General features: G+C 35.3%; 1 protein-coding gene across 15 annotated transcripts in view; it reads right to left on the bottom strand.

The window, feature by feature from the left end:
- Positions 1-20,000, bottom strand: part of neo1b (neogenin 1b) — a 248,121-nt gene that overhangs the window by 71,399 nt on the left and 156,722 nt on the right. For all 15 annotated transcript variants that reach the window (XM_017354197.4, XM_009297706.4, XM_073942502.1 and 12 more), the window contains exons 6-7: positions 11,999-12,153; positions 8,349-8,469 (exon numbers count right to left, since the gene is read on the bottom strand). In XM_017354197.4, the coding sequence (XP_017209686.1) occupies positions 8,349-8,469; positions 11,999-12,153 (276 nt within the window). The remainder of the gene's footprint in view (positions 1-8,348; positions 8,470-11,998; positions 12,154-20,000) is intronic.

Genomic DNA, 20,000 nt, shown 5'->3' with positions numbered 1-20,000 from the left:
GAATACTCTAGTAACCACCCAGCCACACTCGGAACACCCCTAGCAACCATCAACCTGATCTACCTAACAATGAAAAATAAAACATTATATAAATCACCCAGCAACCATCTGCCAGAACATCTTAGCAACAACAAAGAACACACTATGATTGCTATCGACTTTAATGAGCCCTACACTGTAGTGGCAACCAAGCAACCAAAAAAAAAAAAAACACCCTAGCAGCTATTAACCCGAGTTTCCAAACAAACAAAAGGAACACCTAAGCCAGAACATTCAAGCAACCATCCAGAACACCCCAGTAACCACCCAACCACACACTGAACACCCTAGCAACCATCAAACTGATCTCCCAAACAATCAGAAAGTACATCCTAGCAGTCATTGACCAGAATGACACCATAGCAACAAGGAACAGACTATCTAGCTACTACTAACACCACCCTAGCAACCACCCAGACACATTCAGTTCACCCTAGCAACCATAAAAAAACACTCTAGCAACCATCAACCTGATCTCCCTAAAAATAAAAAAGAATACCTATGCAATCACCTACCAACCATTAGCCAGTACACCCTAGCAACAGCCAGAAACACTATTTCCACAATCTAGAAATCGCAAACACTCCCTATCAACAATAAATAACACCCTAACAACCATAAACCTGATCTCCCTAACAATCAAAATAGAAGACCCAAGCAATCACCAACCAACCATTATCCAGTACACCCTAGCAACAACCAGAAAAAACTATATCCACAACCTAGAAACCACAAACACCTCCTAGCAACCATAAATAACACCCTGGCAACCATCAACCTGATCCCCCAAACTATTAAAAAAGAAAACCTTTGCAATCACCTACCAACCATTAGAACACCCTAGAAACAACCAGAAACACTGTATCTACTACCTAGAAACCACAAACACACCCTAGCAACCCTAAATATCACCCTAGCAACCATCAACTTGATCTCCCGAACTATCAAAATAGAAGACCCAAGCAACCACCAACCAACCATTAGCCAGTACACCCTAGCAACAATTGGAAACACTATATCCACAACCTAGAAATCACAAACACTCCCTAGCAACCATAAATAACACCCTAGCAACCATCAACCTAATCCCCCAAACTATCAAAAAAGAATTCCCATGCAAATTGATACAATCACCTACCAACCATTAGCCAGAACATCCTAGAAACAACCAGAAACACTGTATATACTACCTTGAAACCACAAACACACCCTAGCAACCACCCAGGTTAAGTGCTCAAATTCTTCTGGCTTTTAATCATTTATAAGGCACAGAGCAACAAATCTCCAACTTTCCGTGTGTCGTTTCTTTGGTTAAACACTCTTGTCCATCAGACATCTGCTTCTCAGTGCACTTCATAGCTCTGTGTGTGTAACCTTCATCCCACGGGGAGACGGAGAACAGCACGTCGCTCAGGAAAAGGGCCTGAACGCTCACTATTTATGGACGTCCTGTTATTTATGGATGCACAAGCTCATTATCACCCCATCATCATTAAACAGTTGGAGAGTGACAGGAGACGAGCGCGTGTGCCACTTCCTGTCCAGCCCCAGAACAGCTTCCTGTATGGAGAAATAGAGGTGTTTCTATTGTGCAGAGGAGGTGAAATCAACATTTGTCCTAGTGGAGGCAGAAACCCCGTCCAGCTCCTCATCAATAGACATTGAGAAGAGCCAATAGCGGCTGATTGCTCATCAATGCAGCAGGAGATCCACAAATCAAGCAGATTGTCAGATGGAGAGCTGCACTGCGCTCTATAATCTGCAGGAGGACGAATTAATGTGCTACAGCAGGAGATATACTGGTGTGAAGAGGTTTACTTTACCGTAGTTTTACTGTGGTAGATATACATGCATTTATTTTACTGTTTTGTTTTGGGAAAGCCTTCAAAGGTTAAAGTCAGAGGCTAAAAATTGAGGTTTTATAATAATTTAAACTTACATGCTAAGAGAAAAAAAAAATGTTTTTTTTATTTTAATAATAATAATGATTAATATTAATAATTGATATTAAAAATAATGAATAATTGACATATCTATATCTATCTGTATCCATCTATCTATCTATCTATCTATCTATCTATCTATCTATCTATCTATCTATCTATCTATCTATCTATCTATCTATCTATCTATATTATTTATATATATATATATATATATATATATATATATAAATATATATATATATTATTTATTTATATATATATATATATATATATATATATATATATATATATATATATATTTATATATATATATATATATATTTATATATATATATATATATATATATATATATATATATATATATTTATAAATATATAGATACATAGACATTTTATTTAATGTAAAACAAATATTTTATATTATATATTCTCTATTAATTAATATAATTTTTATCATCTAAAATAAAATTATAAAAAATAATAATAGTAAAAAAATACTAAAATGTATAAATATAAAATAATAAATATAAATAAAGTATTACAAATATATATTTAATAACTATTATACATTTTTTCTATTAATTATACATGCAAATATTTAAAAAATTTTATCATCCAAGGTTAAATAATTAAAAAATGATGTTAAAAGTTTGAGAATAAAGATAAATGCTGTTCTAATAATAAAATGTATAAATAATATAATTGTAAAAAATGTAATACAAATATATCTTTAATAATATTATTCTATATTTTCTATTAATTACACATTTAAATAATAAATATAAATATTCTAATTGTAAAAATAGTTATACAAATATATATTTAATAACATTATTACATATGTTCTATTAATTACACATTTAAATATTATAATTATTTTATCGTCTAAAGTGAAATTATAAAAAATAATAATAAAACGATATATAAAAATATATAAATAAAAGTTTGAGGATAAAGATAAATGCTGTTATAATATAATGTATAAATATTATAATTGCTACCAATGTAGCAAATACAAATTTATATTTAATAAGATGGCTTTTTCTATTGATTACACATTTAAATAATACATATTTTTTCAACATCTAGCATGGCATTATAACAAAATAATAATAATAAAAAAATATATTAAAAGTAACAAAAAACTTTTGACAGGATAAAGATGAATAGTGCTTTAATAATTAAATGTAAAAATATTATAAAACAATTCCATTGACAAAATAGATGCAATCAAATTAATTAATTTCAAATAAATTACAACAGCAACAACTTGTTAAATATTAACAAAAGTTAGAATAATTACAAAATAAAAAAAGTAAAAAATTAAATAGTGTAGCTTGTGAGGGGCTGTCGAGGAATAAGTCAAACCCTTAATATTATTATCAACATTCGGCATATAAATAAATGAATGAATGATTATTAAAATAAATGAATGATTATTAAAATAAATGAATGATTATTAAAATAAATGAATGATTATTAAAATAAATGAATGATTATTAAAATAACTTATCAAAATAATGAAGCAAAAACAAAAGTGTGTGTGAAAGGTGCGTTTAGAGACACGTAATACTGCAGGCTGATCACACCAAAAAGAGAGACATTAAATGTAAATAATGCAAATATGCTTCCATGGATTGATTAGTATCATTAAGGAAACAAGGTAAAATAAATAAATGAATAAATAACTACATAAATAAATAACCTTAATTAAGTATTTTAGGATTAACAGTATATAAAAGCAGCAACATGGGTGAAAGTTATTATGACGGGTCGGGTGATGGATAGTGGCTAGTAATTACAGAGTTTAAATAATAACTAGAAGTCCATAGGTCTGCGTGTGCACAGGACTGTAAAATCAACGAGTTTTATTCAGCCATAATCACACTTTATGCATGAATATCTTGCGACAGTGAGAGGCTTTTGGTTTTAATGCATGACATTAACATGTGTAAGAGAATGTAATCCATGATTACAGCTGCAGCCGCCCCGTAATGGAGGAATCACACATGAGGAGAGGGGAACAGTGTTTTTACAGCATTCACACTCCATCTAACACTCTCTCTCTGTGTGTGTGTGCGCGTGTGTGTGTGACAGCTGTCCATAATATTCTTTTTATTTGCCACTAAAATCACTTTTAATTTAAGTGTATTACAACATAAAACTTATACTTTTAATAAAGACTTTATTAATACCTTTACATAATTTATAGATAACACACAGTTAAACATATTTCTTCATAACTATTAGTAATATTCCATATAAAATAATAATAAACTCATTCACTCAAACACTGAAAAATGTATAGATATTTAATATATAACATATCATCATATAATACACAGTGAGTGACAGTTCAAAATGACCACTAACACTGCATGTGACGCCACCACGGGACTAAAGCCGCCTTTCCACTAAACACAATGTGTGGATACGGCTGTCAGAATACGCCCCCTTGTGGCAGCCGCACAGTATTTTCAGTGTTGTCGTGCACCACGGGGGAGAAGCTACGGTGTCAGAAATAAAGGAGGGCAAAAGCAAGAGCCTTTATTCTCAGTGCGTTTACATAGTTTAATGGATGAATCAATACTAGAAACTCATAGAGCGCTAAAATATTGGAGGGAATGTGGAGACAACATTAAAATATATATTTTTATTACTTTCTTACTAACATTTAAGAACAGATTTTTTTTTTTAATATAGACTTTTAATAATTCAAAAAATAACCAAATAAACTATTTCTCATCTCGCGCGCACGGATCTGTTTGGGCAACACTGGAATACATCATATCCGGTCGGCAGGTCGCATACGGTCAAGTCGCAGGAGTTTAAATATTTCAATGGATCCGCAGCTCAATTCGAATCCGAATTTTACGCATACGGAGATGATCGGAACTCAACGCAGCTCCCGGACTGCTCTGCATTGGAAATGAATGACTTCCGGTCTGTCGCTTGTCGCTTGTCGTGTGCTGTGGAAAGGAGGCTTAAGGGATTAGTAAAATGTTTTAGATGTAACAGCAGTTTGCAACAATGCCGCCATATTATGTAGAATTTAATTTTTAAATAATATAGTGCACACCAAATTATATATATTTTTTATGTTCAATGTACAGTTGAAGTCAGAATTATTAGCCCCCCTGAATTAATCGCCCCCTGTTTATTTTTTCCCCAATATCTGTTTAACGAAGAGAAGATTGTTTCAGCACATTTCTACTCATAACAGTTTTACTAACTCATCTCTAATAACTGATTTATTTTATCTTTGTCATGATGACAGTAAATAATATTTGACTAGATATTCCTCAAGACAGCTTAAAGTGACATTTAAAGGCTTAACTAGGTTAATTAGGTTAACTAGGTTAGGGTAATTAGGCAAATTATTGTATAACAGTGGTTTGTTCTGTAGATTATCAAAAACAATATATAGCTTAAAGGGGCTAATAATATTGACCTTAAAATGGTGTTTAAAAAAATAAAAACTGCTTTTATTCTAGGTGAAATAAAACAAATAAGACTTTCTCCAGAAGAAAAAAATATTATCAGTATACTGTAAACATTTCCTTGCTCTGTTGAACATAATTTTGGAAATATTTAAAAAAGAAAAAAAAAAATCAAAGGGGGCGAATAATTCTGACATCAACTGTATAAACGCACGCACGCACGCGCACACACACACACACACACACACACACACACACACCGTTACAAAGTTTCTATTTACAGAATTAATAATAATAATAATAATAAAACTTACAATGAAACTTTTAGTCAACAAAACTCAATTCTTTAATTATTGAAATTTTAAGTTAATGGGTAATTTTAAACACATGAATTATCACAAATTATATGGCTACATAGTTGTGAATATCACCTTCAACAAATAACAAATAAAATATCATTAAAAACAAAAGCATGTTTTATCATATTTTTGTCTCATTGGTAGGGCAATTCTACAATTTATTGAAATATTATGACAGGTATTTTAAATAGTGACATAACATAATGCAAAATCCTATCAATGACACAATTACAAATATTAGATTTCAGAATTAAATAGAATTATTAAAATAATAAAAATGAATACATACATTTTTTATTATCAGCATTTTATTATTAAATCCACTTTTTAAACAATTACATTGATCGATAAATTCAGGATTAAATAATTAAAGCATAGGTGTTAAATAGCATAAATAATTATATTGTTGTAACATATATATATATATTTATATTTATATATATATTTTTATTTATATATATTTATTTATATATATTTTATATATATATATATATATATATATATATATATATAAAAATATAAATATATATATATATATATATATAAATATAAATATATATATATATATATATATATATATATATATATATATATATATATATATATATATATATATATATAAAATATATATAAATAAATATATATAAATAAATATATATATATAAATATATATATATAAATAAATAAATAAATAAATAAATAAATAAATATATATATATATATATATATATATATATATATATATATATATATATATATATATATATATATATATATATATATATATATATATATATATACATATATATATATATACATATATATATATATATATATATATATATACATATATATATATATACATATATATATATATATATATAATTGCTCTTTAAATAGTATAGTTAAAAAAAATATCGAAAGTTTTATAAAACCCAACTTGCCATTGGTGTTTATTATAATTATAGTTTGCTCAACTTTCACCAATTACCAAAAAAACTTTAGCTGTCACCCAAATTATATTTGGTAATTATATGTTGGGATGATTATCCCATCATTGTCTGGGGCAACAAACAGCAACACACATTCTTCACCTTTGCTTTGTTGTAAAAGGATTGTGAGAAAAACCTTTATATAGAGCAAAATCACGATCACAGCATAAGCGCGCAACTTCCTCTGTGCTGGAATCTGATGGCTAATTAACAGGGTGCGTAAACTACAGTAGAGTCAGAGCTGTCGGTGGTCTGTGTTTGCAAACGCATCTCCAGGATTATTAAACGGCACACACACACACACACATAACGAAGAGCTCTGTGGAGAGGTGCTAATGCAGAGATGCACGTGAAAATGAAGAGCGCACACACACAATCGCGCGCTTAGTTAATCATGCAGCGTCATTTACGCCTCGACGTGTGACAACATGTGTTCAAGGCCTCATTCTGAACGCGAGCGCTGCTGAGAAGCACAAAACTATGCTGTAAAAACATCTCAGACTGTAGTAACACAACCACCCACACCACGCTCACACACACCAAACAAGCGTAATACTACTACTAAACGCACAAGAGTGTTTGGACTCATCCCCAGAAACCATCAGATGTAAAACAACTGATGTAAAGCAAAGAAAAACCTGAGCTGGATTTGTTTAGTTAACATATCTCTAGCATCAGAAATTATTTTAAAAAAAATTAAGCAATAAAACAAATCCAGCAAATGACCCAGAATAAGTAACTGCTTCAGCATTTCTCTCATTTCTCTTCAGCTTACTCTGCTTCATACTACCATGATAATAAGTGTTGAATACCTTAACTCATCCTTCAACATGAGTCCTGTCCAAACTCAGTCCTGGAGGGCCGGTGTCCTGCATATTTAAGTTTCAACTCCAATTAAACACACCTGAAGCAGCTAATCAAGCTCTTACTAGGTATAAAAAAAACATTCAGGCAGGTGTGTTGTGAGTTTGGACACCCCTGCTGTAGGATAATGAAGACTACAACTGATTCCTCATTTAGCCAGATCATCATCAAACTATGCTTTTGTTTGTTGTGAATGCTCACCCTCTAGTGGCGAAAACGAGATACTGTGCCTTAAATCACGATCACAGCATAAGCGCGCAACTTCCTCTGTGCTGGAATCTGATGGCTAATTAACAGGGTGCGTAAACTACAGTAGAGTAAGAGCTGTCGGTGGTCTGTGTTTGCAAACGCATCTGCAGGATTATTAAACGGCACACACACACACACATAACGAAGAGCTCTGTGGAGAGGTGCTAATGCAGAGATGCACATTTGCAGGTGTGTTGGAGGAAGTTGGCGCTAAACTATGCAGGACACCGGCCCTCCAGGACCGAGTTTGGACACCCCTGCTGTAGGATAATGAAGACTACAACTGATTCCTCACTCAGCCAGATCATCATCAAACTATGCTTTTGTTTGTTGTGAATGCTCGCCCTCTAGTGGCGAAAACGAGATACTGTGCCTTAAATCAAGTGTACTGATTTGAGATTTAAGCATTTGAGGTTAATGAACATGAATGCATGCAGAATTAGACGTGTGTCGAGTTACCTATATCCAGGATGATGAGCTGAGCGCTGGCCTGGACGTTGCCAGCGTCGTTCTCTGCTAAACACTGGTAAAAACCTTCGTCTGATTTGACTAAACCCAAAACCTGCAGGTTGTGCTGCTTCTGTGGAAGACACAAACAAGTGAACAAACAACAGTAAACAAAAAACAACATTAAGACACTTCAGTGAATGAAATGTCCCGTCATCATTTTTTATCTCTACAGGTGATCACAAACTATTTAGGTTTGGACCCTGTGCAGGCCATTTCACGTTTGTGTTTATTAACTTCATTTATTTTTACCTACAGATATACATTTCCACTGGATTAACAGCATGTTTGCAATCATTAAATTACTGAAAGAAAAACAAAACCCTCACAAATGATTGGTTTCCAGAAGAACTGGCATAATGGTCTGTGTATTTAAGAAATAACAATTCCGTCAATTCAGAAATCATTTCCAACTAAAACTTTTGCACAGTAACATAAAAATAAAAATATACAAACTTTATTAGGTACACCTTACTAGTACCGGGTTGGACCCCCTTTTGCCTTCAGAACTGCCTTAATCCTTCATGGCAGAGATTCAACAAGCTACTGGAAATATTCCTCAGAGATTTTGCTCCATATTGACATGATAGCATCACACAGTTGCTGCAGATTTGTCGGCTGCACATCCATGATGTCAATCTCCCGTTCCACCACATCCCAAAGGTGCTCTATTGGATTGAGCTCTGGTGACTGTGGAGGCCATTTGAGTACAGTGAACTCATTGTCATGTTCAAGAAACCAGTCTGAGATGATTCACACTTTATGACACGACGTGTTATCATGCTGTAAGTAGCCATCAGAAGATGAAGACACTGTGGTCATAAAGGGATGGACATGGTCAGCAGCAATACTCAGGTAGGCTGTGGTGTTGACCTGATGCTTAATTGGTATTAATGGAGCCAAAGTGTGCCAAGAAAATCTCCTCCACACCATTACACCACCACCACCAGATTGAACTGTTGATACAAGGCAGGATGGATCCATGCTTTCATGTTGTTGATGCTATTTAATGTTAATTCTGACCCGATCATCCAAATGTGTCAGCAGAAATGGAGACTCGTTTCTCCAGTCTTCTATTGTAAAGTTTTGGTGAGTCTGTGTGAATTGTAGCCTCAGTTTCCTGTTCTTAGGTGACAGAAGCGGCACCCGGTGTGCTCTTCTGCTGCTGTAGCCCATCTGCCTCAAGGTTGGACGTGTTGTGTGTTCAGAGATGCTCTTCTGCAGAGCTCGGTTGTAGCGAGTGCTTATTTGAGTCACTGTTGCCTTTCTATCAGCTGGAACCAGTCTGGCCATTCTCCTCTGACCTCTTGCATCAACAAGGCATTTGCGCCCACAGAACTGGATATTTCCTCTTTTTCAGACCATTCTTTGTAAACCCTAGAAATGGTTGTGCGTGAAAATCCCAGTAGTTCAGCAGTTTCTGAAATACTCAGACCAGCCACGCCACGTTCCACGCCACGTTCAAAGTCACTGAAATCCCCTTTCTTTCCCATTCCGATGCTCGCTTTGAACTGCAGCAGATCGTCTTGACCATGTCTACATGCCTAAATGCATTGAGTTGCTGCCATGTGATTGGCTGATTAGAAATTTGCATTAAAGAGCAGTTGGACAGGTGTACCTAATAAAGTGGCCGGCAGGTGTAAATTATTAAACAATAAATAAAATAAACATAAAAAATAAAGAATTAAAATGTCAATTGCAAAGTTGAAATGTCTTTTAAATGCTATTTTTATATTTATTTTTAGCTGTTTAATATTAGTATAGTCGTGTTCATTTCTGGTTTAATTAGTTATGATGAGATTATTACTATTTTTTTTCTAAAGATAAAGGACTTTTTGCCTCCCTCTTGATACTTTTGAATTATATCACCACTAATATCGTTATCACAATAAATACCAGAAAATACCCTGATATATATACTAAGTCCATATCGCACATCCCTACATAATACATAATATTACCTTCGATCAATAGCTTCATATTTAAAATAAGAGATGATACCAAAGACATAAATAAATGTACATTAAAAATATTAGATAGGATTTTTCAGATCAATTTTTGATAAACTTCTTCCTCAACGCAACTGATTTACTGACATTTACTTTAAATTCACTTTATTCACCTTATCCTCCGCCGTCGAGCGGGTGCTGCCATTTGAATCTTTTTGGCTTGAGACTTCCAGTCTCATTCACTTCCATTCATTTTTTGACGTTAAAAACTGCTCATTACGCTGCTTGATGTTGCAATTTGATATTTTCTTATTATATTATTCTACTTGGTCTGTATAGTCATGCAAACATTTGATTGTAGAGCGAGTAGTTTAAACGTTTTCTGCCGTTTATTATTCCTAGTCATTTCTCCTATAGGCGCCTGAATCGGAAGTTCTAAGACAATCGCGAAAACAGCCGCACTTCCGCATTTTAGACTAAGGTCAATAGCATCAGTTGATATAATTTTACATCATCATGAAAAGTTTGAAGATCTTTAATAATAAATGTCAATTGCAAAGTTAAAATGTCTTTAACAAAATCTCATCATGAAAATATTAAACCAGAAATGAACACTAATATTATAATATTAAACAACTAAAAATAAATATAAAAATTATTAAAAATTATTAAAATTAAAACTGCATTCATGGTCAAACGTGTTGCTAACAGAATAAATAAATCTATATTTATAACATAGAACTTAACATATATTCATGATGAAAACTGCTGGGGATGTAAATACATTTTGTTTTACAAATTAAAAATGTAAATCTTGATATTTTGAGCTTCACTGACCCATTTGTTGTAAAAAAAAACAAAGACTTTTTACTATTTTTACCAAACGATTCAAGCCCTATTAATGAAAAGTGTGTGATCTAGATAAAAGCAAACAGAGGAATTAGGGTGCTTTCACACCTACACTTTTGTTTCGGAACGTGTCTCGTTTGCCCAGTTAGCGCGGTTGGTTTGGCATATGTGAACAGGGCAATCGCGCTCTGTTCCGCGCCAAAGTAATCGCTCCGAGATCGCTTGAATGAGGTGGTCTCGGCTCGATTGAAATGAACCCTGGAGCGGTTCGATTGCAGTGAGAAAGCGATGCGATCCGAGCGCGGTTATATCACAGTGTTTTATGGATATGTAATAGGCTTACGGCTACATGAAGAGAGAATTATGAGTATGGCGGGAAGTTTCGGATGCCCGCAAATGAGTGATGATCTCCCGGTAATCTTGCGTCTCCCTCCCGGTCCTCAAATAGGCATGGTCGCGCACCCTTCTCACCCCACCCCACCGCATCTCTCCTCAGACATGTCACGCGCGCGCACCCTGTCAATCACCACCAAACCACCACCTCTCCTGACAGCTGAGCGGGACGCTGCAAAATAAACCCTGACACTCTGACCAATGTGAGGAGAGTTTACTCGCACGTGACTTGCTTTTGGTCCGATTAGAAACTTTGCAGTGTGAAAGCGAACCGCTCCAAGAGCAAAGAGCAACAATGTAACATTTGTAATCTCTGTTTCAGAACAACTGAATCGATTCACAGGTGTGAAAGCAGCCTCAGTCTTATGCATGTTTAAATCTCATATGAAGCAGTGAGGAGCACAGACGTACCACTATCCTGAAATAATCACTAGGAATGACCGTGTCTCCATCCTTCATCCACTTGACAGTCGGAGGTGGAGAGCCGGTGACGTCACACTCGAAGATGATGTCCATGGACTCCTGCGCGTACGTGTTTGAAGGCCTGGTCAGGAAGCGTGGAGGAACTGCAAGACAAACAACAACAAGAAGAAACTTGAGAAGAGGTCACAGGGTTTACAAGACGAAGAAAACAACAACATGTGCTGGGACAGGTACAGGCAGGTAAAGTGCTTCTCCTCTCTGTTCCTATGGCAACCGCATCCATCATGGACCGAGCTGATGTTTATTACTTGTGCAATCTGGGAAGAGCAGATGAAGAACGAGAATATAGAGATGCTAAAAATACCTGCGGTTTTGCTAGTTTTATTATTGATGACTGACAAAAGTGTGTCAAGTAGGGATGGGTTATATCTCATCATTTGGAATATACCTGTAAAAATCCTGCACATAATAAAAATTTGACTTATGACCTACAATCAGTCTTTGAATACCTAATTACAGTAGCACATGTGTAGTACAGACATCTATTTATGCGTCTGTTACTGTTTATTTATTGGTACTTCAGCAACTTTCGGTTATTTCATGTTAAGACCGATATAGATAAACATATGTATTACGTAATAATAACTTTAATAACTTCATATTTCAGTAAGAGATGATACCAAATAAATAAATAAATGTATTTTAGAAACATTAGATATGAATTTACACTTTCATTTTTGATATACTTACATATACAGCAGTGTTTCTCCACCACGTTTCTAGAGGACCACCAGCACTGCATGTTTTGGATGTCTCCTTTGTCTGTCACACCCATTACAGGTGTTTCAGTCTCTGCTAATGAGCTGATGATCTGAATCAGGTGTTTGGTTAAGAAGACAATGTGCAGAGCTGGTGCTCCTGCAGGAACGTGGTTGAGAAACACTGATATACACACTAATATTTACTGACATATTTTACTTTAAATTTACTTCATAACAATATAATAATGATATAATTTTAAACGATCATGAAAAGCTTGAAGAGGTAACCAATTTTTTTTAATTATATATATATATATATATATATATATATATTTATATATATAAACATAAATGAATGACTATTTTTTTCCTGAAGACTTTTTGCCTCTCTCTGGATACTTTTGACTTATATCACCACTAATATCGTTATCACAATAAATACCAGAAAATACCCTGATATATTTTAAGTCCATATCGCACATCCCTACATAATATATAATAAGTGAAAACTTTGGCAGGGCTAGTAAAAATCTGAACCACTGGTCCAATCGAGACAGTAGAAATAATCCTTAACGTTGAACCCTGGCAAGCATTCAGCAGACAAGTAAAATGCTACTCCAAGAGAGTGGCCATCACAAAGCCCTGATCTCAATTCTATTAAAAATTTGTGGGCAGAGTTGAAAAAGCTTGTGCGAACAAGACTGACTCAGTTACACCAATTCTGTCAGGAGGAATGGGCCAAAATTCCTGCAAACTATTGTGCTTGTGGAAGGAGACCCAAAACATTTGACCAAAGTTATACAGTTTAAAAACAAAGCTAAAAAAATACCAAGGAAATGTGTGTAAACTATTGACTGTCTAGAAATAAATAAATAAAAATCTCTCATTATTCTGCCATTTAGCAAATTTAAATCATTTAGGTAATCCTAAAAGACCTGAAGTAGTAAACGTTTAGTCTGATTACCATCAGACATCTGATTTCAACTGTACTTAGATGGGATGATAGCAGGATAGAATGATAAAATACAAGAGGGAAAACAGGTAAACACTTGAAAGGGATGATAGTGGAATAAAATGGTAAAATACGGGAGAAAAATGCGAGGGTTGACAGGTATGCTTAGAATGCCCCTCAGCCAATCAGAATCAAGCATTCAACAGCCCCTGGGTGTAATATGTATAAATCTGCAGCACGTGGAGTGAGAGTAATACGATTACAGATAGCCAAAACACATCATATTCCAGCACATTTGGCTTTACGAGTAACTTTTAAAGGCAGCATTAACAGCGTTTTACACAGCTCTTTAAAAATCCTGCTAATCTGAGAGGGAATCCGGGGGAAATCTCAGCATGTGAACAGCGGCTTCTAAAATAACCACGCCACAAGAGTTATGAGTCACTTCACATGCTGATATTAAGAGATTAAAACGCCAGTGTTTAATAACCCAGCGCTGCCTTTCACAGCAGAGATACTGTAGGAAGAGTCGGTCACTCCATAACTCTCATCTCTCAGAAGAGCTCTTGAAAAAACAGCAGCGCGTTATTTATTCCTCCAAAGTCACAGCCAAGAGCTTGCGAAAGACACACGGATAATGACTCAAACGCGAGAAACGTCTCTTAGTAGAGGATAAAAAAACATGCATTGGCATTGAAAGTATGGCATAAATTAATCACTTCAATGAAAATAGCACAGGCAAGCATGAAAGAGAGCTAAAAATATCAAGCGAGAGAGTTTGTCTCCATACAAGTTAAGATCTGCGAGGAAACTGGCGATTATCACAATAATAGGATGAACAGAAACACATTAAGCTAGAATAGTTAAAAAAACGGCAATGAACTGTATTTAAAACATGCCCAAATCCAGTATTAGTGATTATAAATGTATGGTTTACATTAAAATTAAAATATGATGTCCATTTTTAGTTGAGGCTGTGATCTTTGCTGATAAAATGTAGGTCAGGGGTGGGCAACCCTGTTCCTGGAGAGCCACCTTCCTGCAGATTTCAGTTGCTATCCAAATCAAACACACCTGAACCAATTAATTAGGACCTGAACACCACGTGATAATTACAGGCAGGTGTGTTTGAAATCTGCGGGAAGGTAGATCTCCAGGAACAGGGTTGGCGGGTAGCCAGTGTACCTGATGTAGGTACATAGTCATACAGACTACGTGAAAGCCCCCTAAACATATGTAAATAAAACATAGATAAAGGAAAAAACACACTACCTGACAAGTCTTGTCGCCTATCCAAGTTTTAGGAACAACAAGTAATAACTTGACTTCTAGTTGATCATTTGGTATCACTTATTTGAGCACAATGATATATGACCCTGCCTTGATTATTAATAATTTAGTCAGGACAGTAAGCTCTGACTTTGCTCATACAAAAGTTTCGTCACTGAACAGAAATAATGTCCAGTATAGAATATAAAGTCCTGCTGCAGTGGAGACAGAATGAATATTGTGTCTGACTCCATCATGAGCTTGGAGGAGTGCATCCATACATCTCTGTAGAGATCTGCGCAGGACTACATTTTGAATCCCGCTCCCGCTCGCACCCGCCAGATTTAAGTCCGAACCCTACCGCTCCCGCTTATATTAAGAATTTATTGTCCCGCTGCCTGACCCGCCCCGTTTTCTGGCCGCCGCGCCCGATCCCGCTGATAAGGTTATACAGTACACTGTTCCCTTTGAAGATTAAGCCGACGTGTTTGTTATCCATATCAAACTTGCAAAGTCTGAATTTACAAGGAGAGGATGCAGAACTCTAACTGTGTGTGGGCTACTTAATATTGAGGAAAAGCCCCAATCAGAGAGGTGAATGTCTGCAGCTCCGCCGTTTTCAGATGTTTCCGTTTTCCCCCATCCACACTGAGATGAAGCAGCAGCGTTTTAGAATGAAAACGGCCTCTTCAGGGTTTCCGAAATGCTCCGTATTCGGCGCGTTTGAAAACTCGGGCGTAGTGTGGACGGATGGCGTAACCGTAGCAAAACTTATGCGTTTTCAAACTAAAACACATTAGTGTAAACGGGGCCTAAGAGTTATATTTAAGACATTTTAAGACACACACAGAACCAAAGTTTAAGACCAATTTTATAGTACAGAATTTGCAAAAACAAGCAGGCAGCACAACTAATGACCATCCTTAACACTGATAATTTAACATATAAAGTGTAAAATCTCATGAAACATTATTATTATTATTAATATTAATATTATTACTAATAAAATAACAATAATTCATTCATTCATTCATTGAACTTCTTCGGGATAGTCCTTTATTCATCAGAGGTCGCAACAGCAGAATGAACCGCCAACTATTCCATCATATATTTCGAGCAGCGGATGCCCTTTCAGCAGCAACCCAATACTGGGAACCACCCATACACACTTACACACTCATACGCTACAGACAATTTAATTAATTCAATTGACCTACAGTGCATGTGTGGCACAGACTAAATAAATGAGTTATTAGAAATGAGCTATGCAAAATGCTATGCGATTAAAAATATTAAAAGTCTTCTCTCTGTTAAACAGCACATGGTTTAAACAATATTAGAAAAATCTCTATCTTCAAGTGTGTGTGCATGATGCACAGCCAGAGACTGCTACGTTAGGTTGTTTATGTGCTTTTACAGACTTTTAGGAAGCATGAAAATGTTCAGACACACACACCTGCATGAGTGTTTATCAAAGCATGCAACTTTACACACCTAAACGCCCACCACCCAATGTGTGTTTGTGTTACTGTCTGACATAAAGGGGTTTATTTTTACCCATCAGAACCCAAATCAGATTTCCTGACTTCCCATGAGAGTCTCGACTTCCTGAGCTCGGCAACATAAGTGCGTCAGCACCTGTAAAAGAGGTGAAAGAAGCTAATGGAAAAAAAAATACAAACATCAGAATGTGAGAGTGTGTGTGTGTGGATGGCCCGAGAGCGTCTATTTCAGCTCAGATCAGCAGGAGGGAGTGAAAATAACAGCTCATATCTGAGGTGAAGAGATCATGAACACACACACACACAATCCACTGCTGCCTGCTTTATCAAACTCATGTTATACTGGATTTAAAGCACTGCTAGCATCTGTGCACAAATAATAACCCTAATTACAAAACGCAATTACGATATGGCTCAAGTTCAAGAGTCAGATCAAAGGTAGTTTCAGCTTTAGACAGTTTCACCAGATGTAATGCAGACCGCGCATACAAAATACTGACAAGCTTTAATCTCCATAGCTGCGATTCCATCCAAAGATGTGAATTAGATTTAAGTGCGAAACTGAAATATCACATGAAACATTTGCAAATAAAGTAGCGGCTTCATCCAATGAGTCAAAGGGCCCTATCATACACCCGGCGCAATGTGGCGCAAGGCGCAGCGCAATAGTCTTTTACTACTTTCAGCTCGGCGCAAGGGTCATTTTGAGGTGTTGCGCCACGCTGTTTAAATAGCAAATTCATTTGCGCTCAAATGTGCGCCCATAGGCGTTCTGCTCTACAAAAGCAGGCGTGTTTTGGCGCGTTGCTATTCTGAGAAACTGTAAATAGTCTGATCTTTAGACCACAACAAAGTCGGTCTATTGTCTGGCGCAAAGTGCGCCTGGCTTACACACTACACACAAGATATAATACGCAAATATCTTTACATATGAAAAAGATATAATATATTAAGGATAGATATAATAAGGATATATATAGGATATAAATATAAATTATTGAAATATTACAAAACACATTAATTTCTAGCCTACATGAAGATTTAAAAACCACTGCCGTCATACTTTCTTCATCTCCGGAGGCTTTTTCAGTTCATTCAATTTGCTTTTGTATAATGTTATTATTATTAGCAGTATTATTTATTATATCCATATTTATATTTGTTTTATTAAAAACAAGCTTAGATTTGTCCCCGTCAGGTTTAAGACCGTATGGGGCATGGCAGGTGTATTTGGAAATAGCTCAGTATTTTGACCACACTTTGTTATTATTGTTCATTTATTCGTTTGCTGGAAATTAGAACTGAATTTAGAAATAGTTTTGAAACAAATCTTTGCGCTTAACAAACCAAATTAATTATTTATAGGCTGATTGATGTCTGTGCGGGAAGGTTTCCCTATCCATGAGAGCAAAAGTGAAAGTGAACTTACTTTACGTCATGTTAATAGCAATGTGCTTATGGCGCGATGCAGCTGGCTCTTAAAGGGAATGGGAGATGAGACTCTGATTGGTTTATTCTCAAAACACACCTATAACTCATTAAGAAAATAAACTCAACCCTTTTAGACCATGCGCCACGGCGCAAAGTGGATTTTCCCGTCCTTTAATTAGCAAAAATGCGTTCTGACACGCCCTGAAAGCGTTTGCGCCCTGCGCTTTTGCGCATGGACCGTCAAAATAGAGCTCAAAGACTTCCTGCTAAATGACGCCAAATATCAGACAGAAAAATGCCATTTTGTGTGGTAGGAGAAGTCACAGCGGTCTTTTTTTCTTAATAAATGAGTTGCGCCTCAAAACAAAAATGAACCACAATAAAAGCAAGGCACGGGTTTTAAGAGTCGTGAGACGCTCTTTGGGAGCGCACACAGATGCTCAAGACAGTTCTGGAGGGAATAATACTAGAATAATAATAACACTGAACCACTGTAATGACACACTGATGGCCGAGGGGTTTTAGAAACGAGCAATTTCAGATGTTTGTGCAAGGCAAGTGGTTCTCAAACTGTGGTACATGTACCACTAGTGCTTCCTTCTAGTGGGTACGTGGAGGAATTAAATATGTCATATGTAAATGCTACATATATTTAAAAATCTATCATAGCTTGTATGAATCAGGGTGCATTCTGGAAAGTTTAGATCCAACTGCAAGGGCGCACCACTATTTGCGCGCACAAGCCATGTGCCTCGATTGGAAATATCCCAATATTTATAAAGAGAAGACACGTTTTAATAAAACTAAAGCCTTCATATCGAAACTACATACCAAAAATTTTTTTATTTAATTTTTTTATTTAACTTTTTTTTTTTTATCGTAATTTGGTCAATAAATACGGATATCATTTTATTGGCCCGGGCATAGCTGTAAACGCTGCTTTGTCCATTAATATCCATCACATCATCTGTTCAAACTAAACCACATCTCTTTACCGATGCGCATGCTGGAATTAATTTAGTAAATCTGTTCCCATCGTACTTTACGCACCTTTTTTTTCTAATTAGATAAAACATTTATGCGACTCAGTTGTGCACGTGTGTTTATCCACATTTTTCAAAATGTATGCGAATATTGTAGTTTCCATTATGTGATAATCAAAATGTGCATAAAAATAGGTGAATGGAAACATCGGGATTGTTCAACTTTGTTTAATTAGCTTGCCAGGAAACAGTTTATAAAGTATCCACTATATAAGAACAAGCAATTAACCCCACTGCACCTTTAGTTATTCGTTTAGAGAAAATTACATCAAACTTAATTGGAGTTTTCAATAGAGTATACATTTCAATAAAGCGTGACTTGAGTAACATTCGTGATGTTTATAGAAATGTTTCACATCTTATGCATGTAGATTAATACAGTGGCCAGTAATGCCTACTCTTGATGCTTTTATTAGTGATGCACTAGAGGTACAAAAATAACCACTGCATGGAAATAGAACTGCTGTAAATGAAATCCTTCCCTCTGATTAGTGGAAATAATAGCGTTATTGCTGCACATGTACACATTCATTGCACCTTAAATGCAATGCTTTTATGCAAAGTATGATTAGATGTATATGAATGCAAGGTAAAGTATGCCAAATGCATAGATGTGAAAGCAATTATCCGCGCTTCAACGTCTGGAAATAGAAGATAGACATTCTGACCAGGAAGCCTCATTCATAAACCATGAGAAAACCATTATATGCAAATCAGCATGTTTGATTCAGTGCTGCAATTATGTCAGAACAGAGGATTTCTGAAGTAGTTTTTTTTGTGAGGCCACTTTGCAGTAATTTCCTTTGTGTTTTGTGAAGCACTTTTTGCATGAATCATAATTGTGCTGCTTGGCAATTATTGTGGCGTTATTTACTCCGCTATATCACGCTTCAGAAATGTGGTTGGTCACGATTAATCAAAGAAATAAAAAATGATTTCTATAAGTCTTTATTTGAAATCATATCTAAAGCAAAGGAAAAGCCTCCCACAAAACATAAAAGTCATGATCAGCCCAGAGATGCACATAAATAA

This window comes from Danio rerio, chromosome 25 (genome assembly GCF_049306965.1).
Source record: "Danio rerio strain Tuebingen ecotype United States chromosome 25, GRCz12tu, whole genome shotgun sequence".
Lineage (NCBI taxonomy): Eukaryota > Metazoa > Chordata > Actinopteri > Cypriniformes > Danionidae > Danio > Danio rerio.
This window is presented reverse-complemented; position numbering and strand designations above follow the sequence as displayed.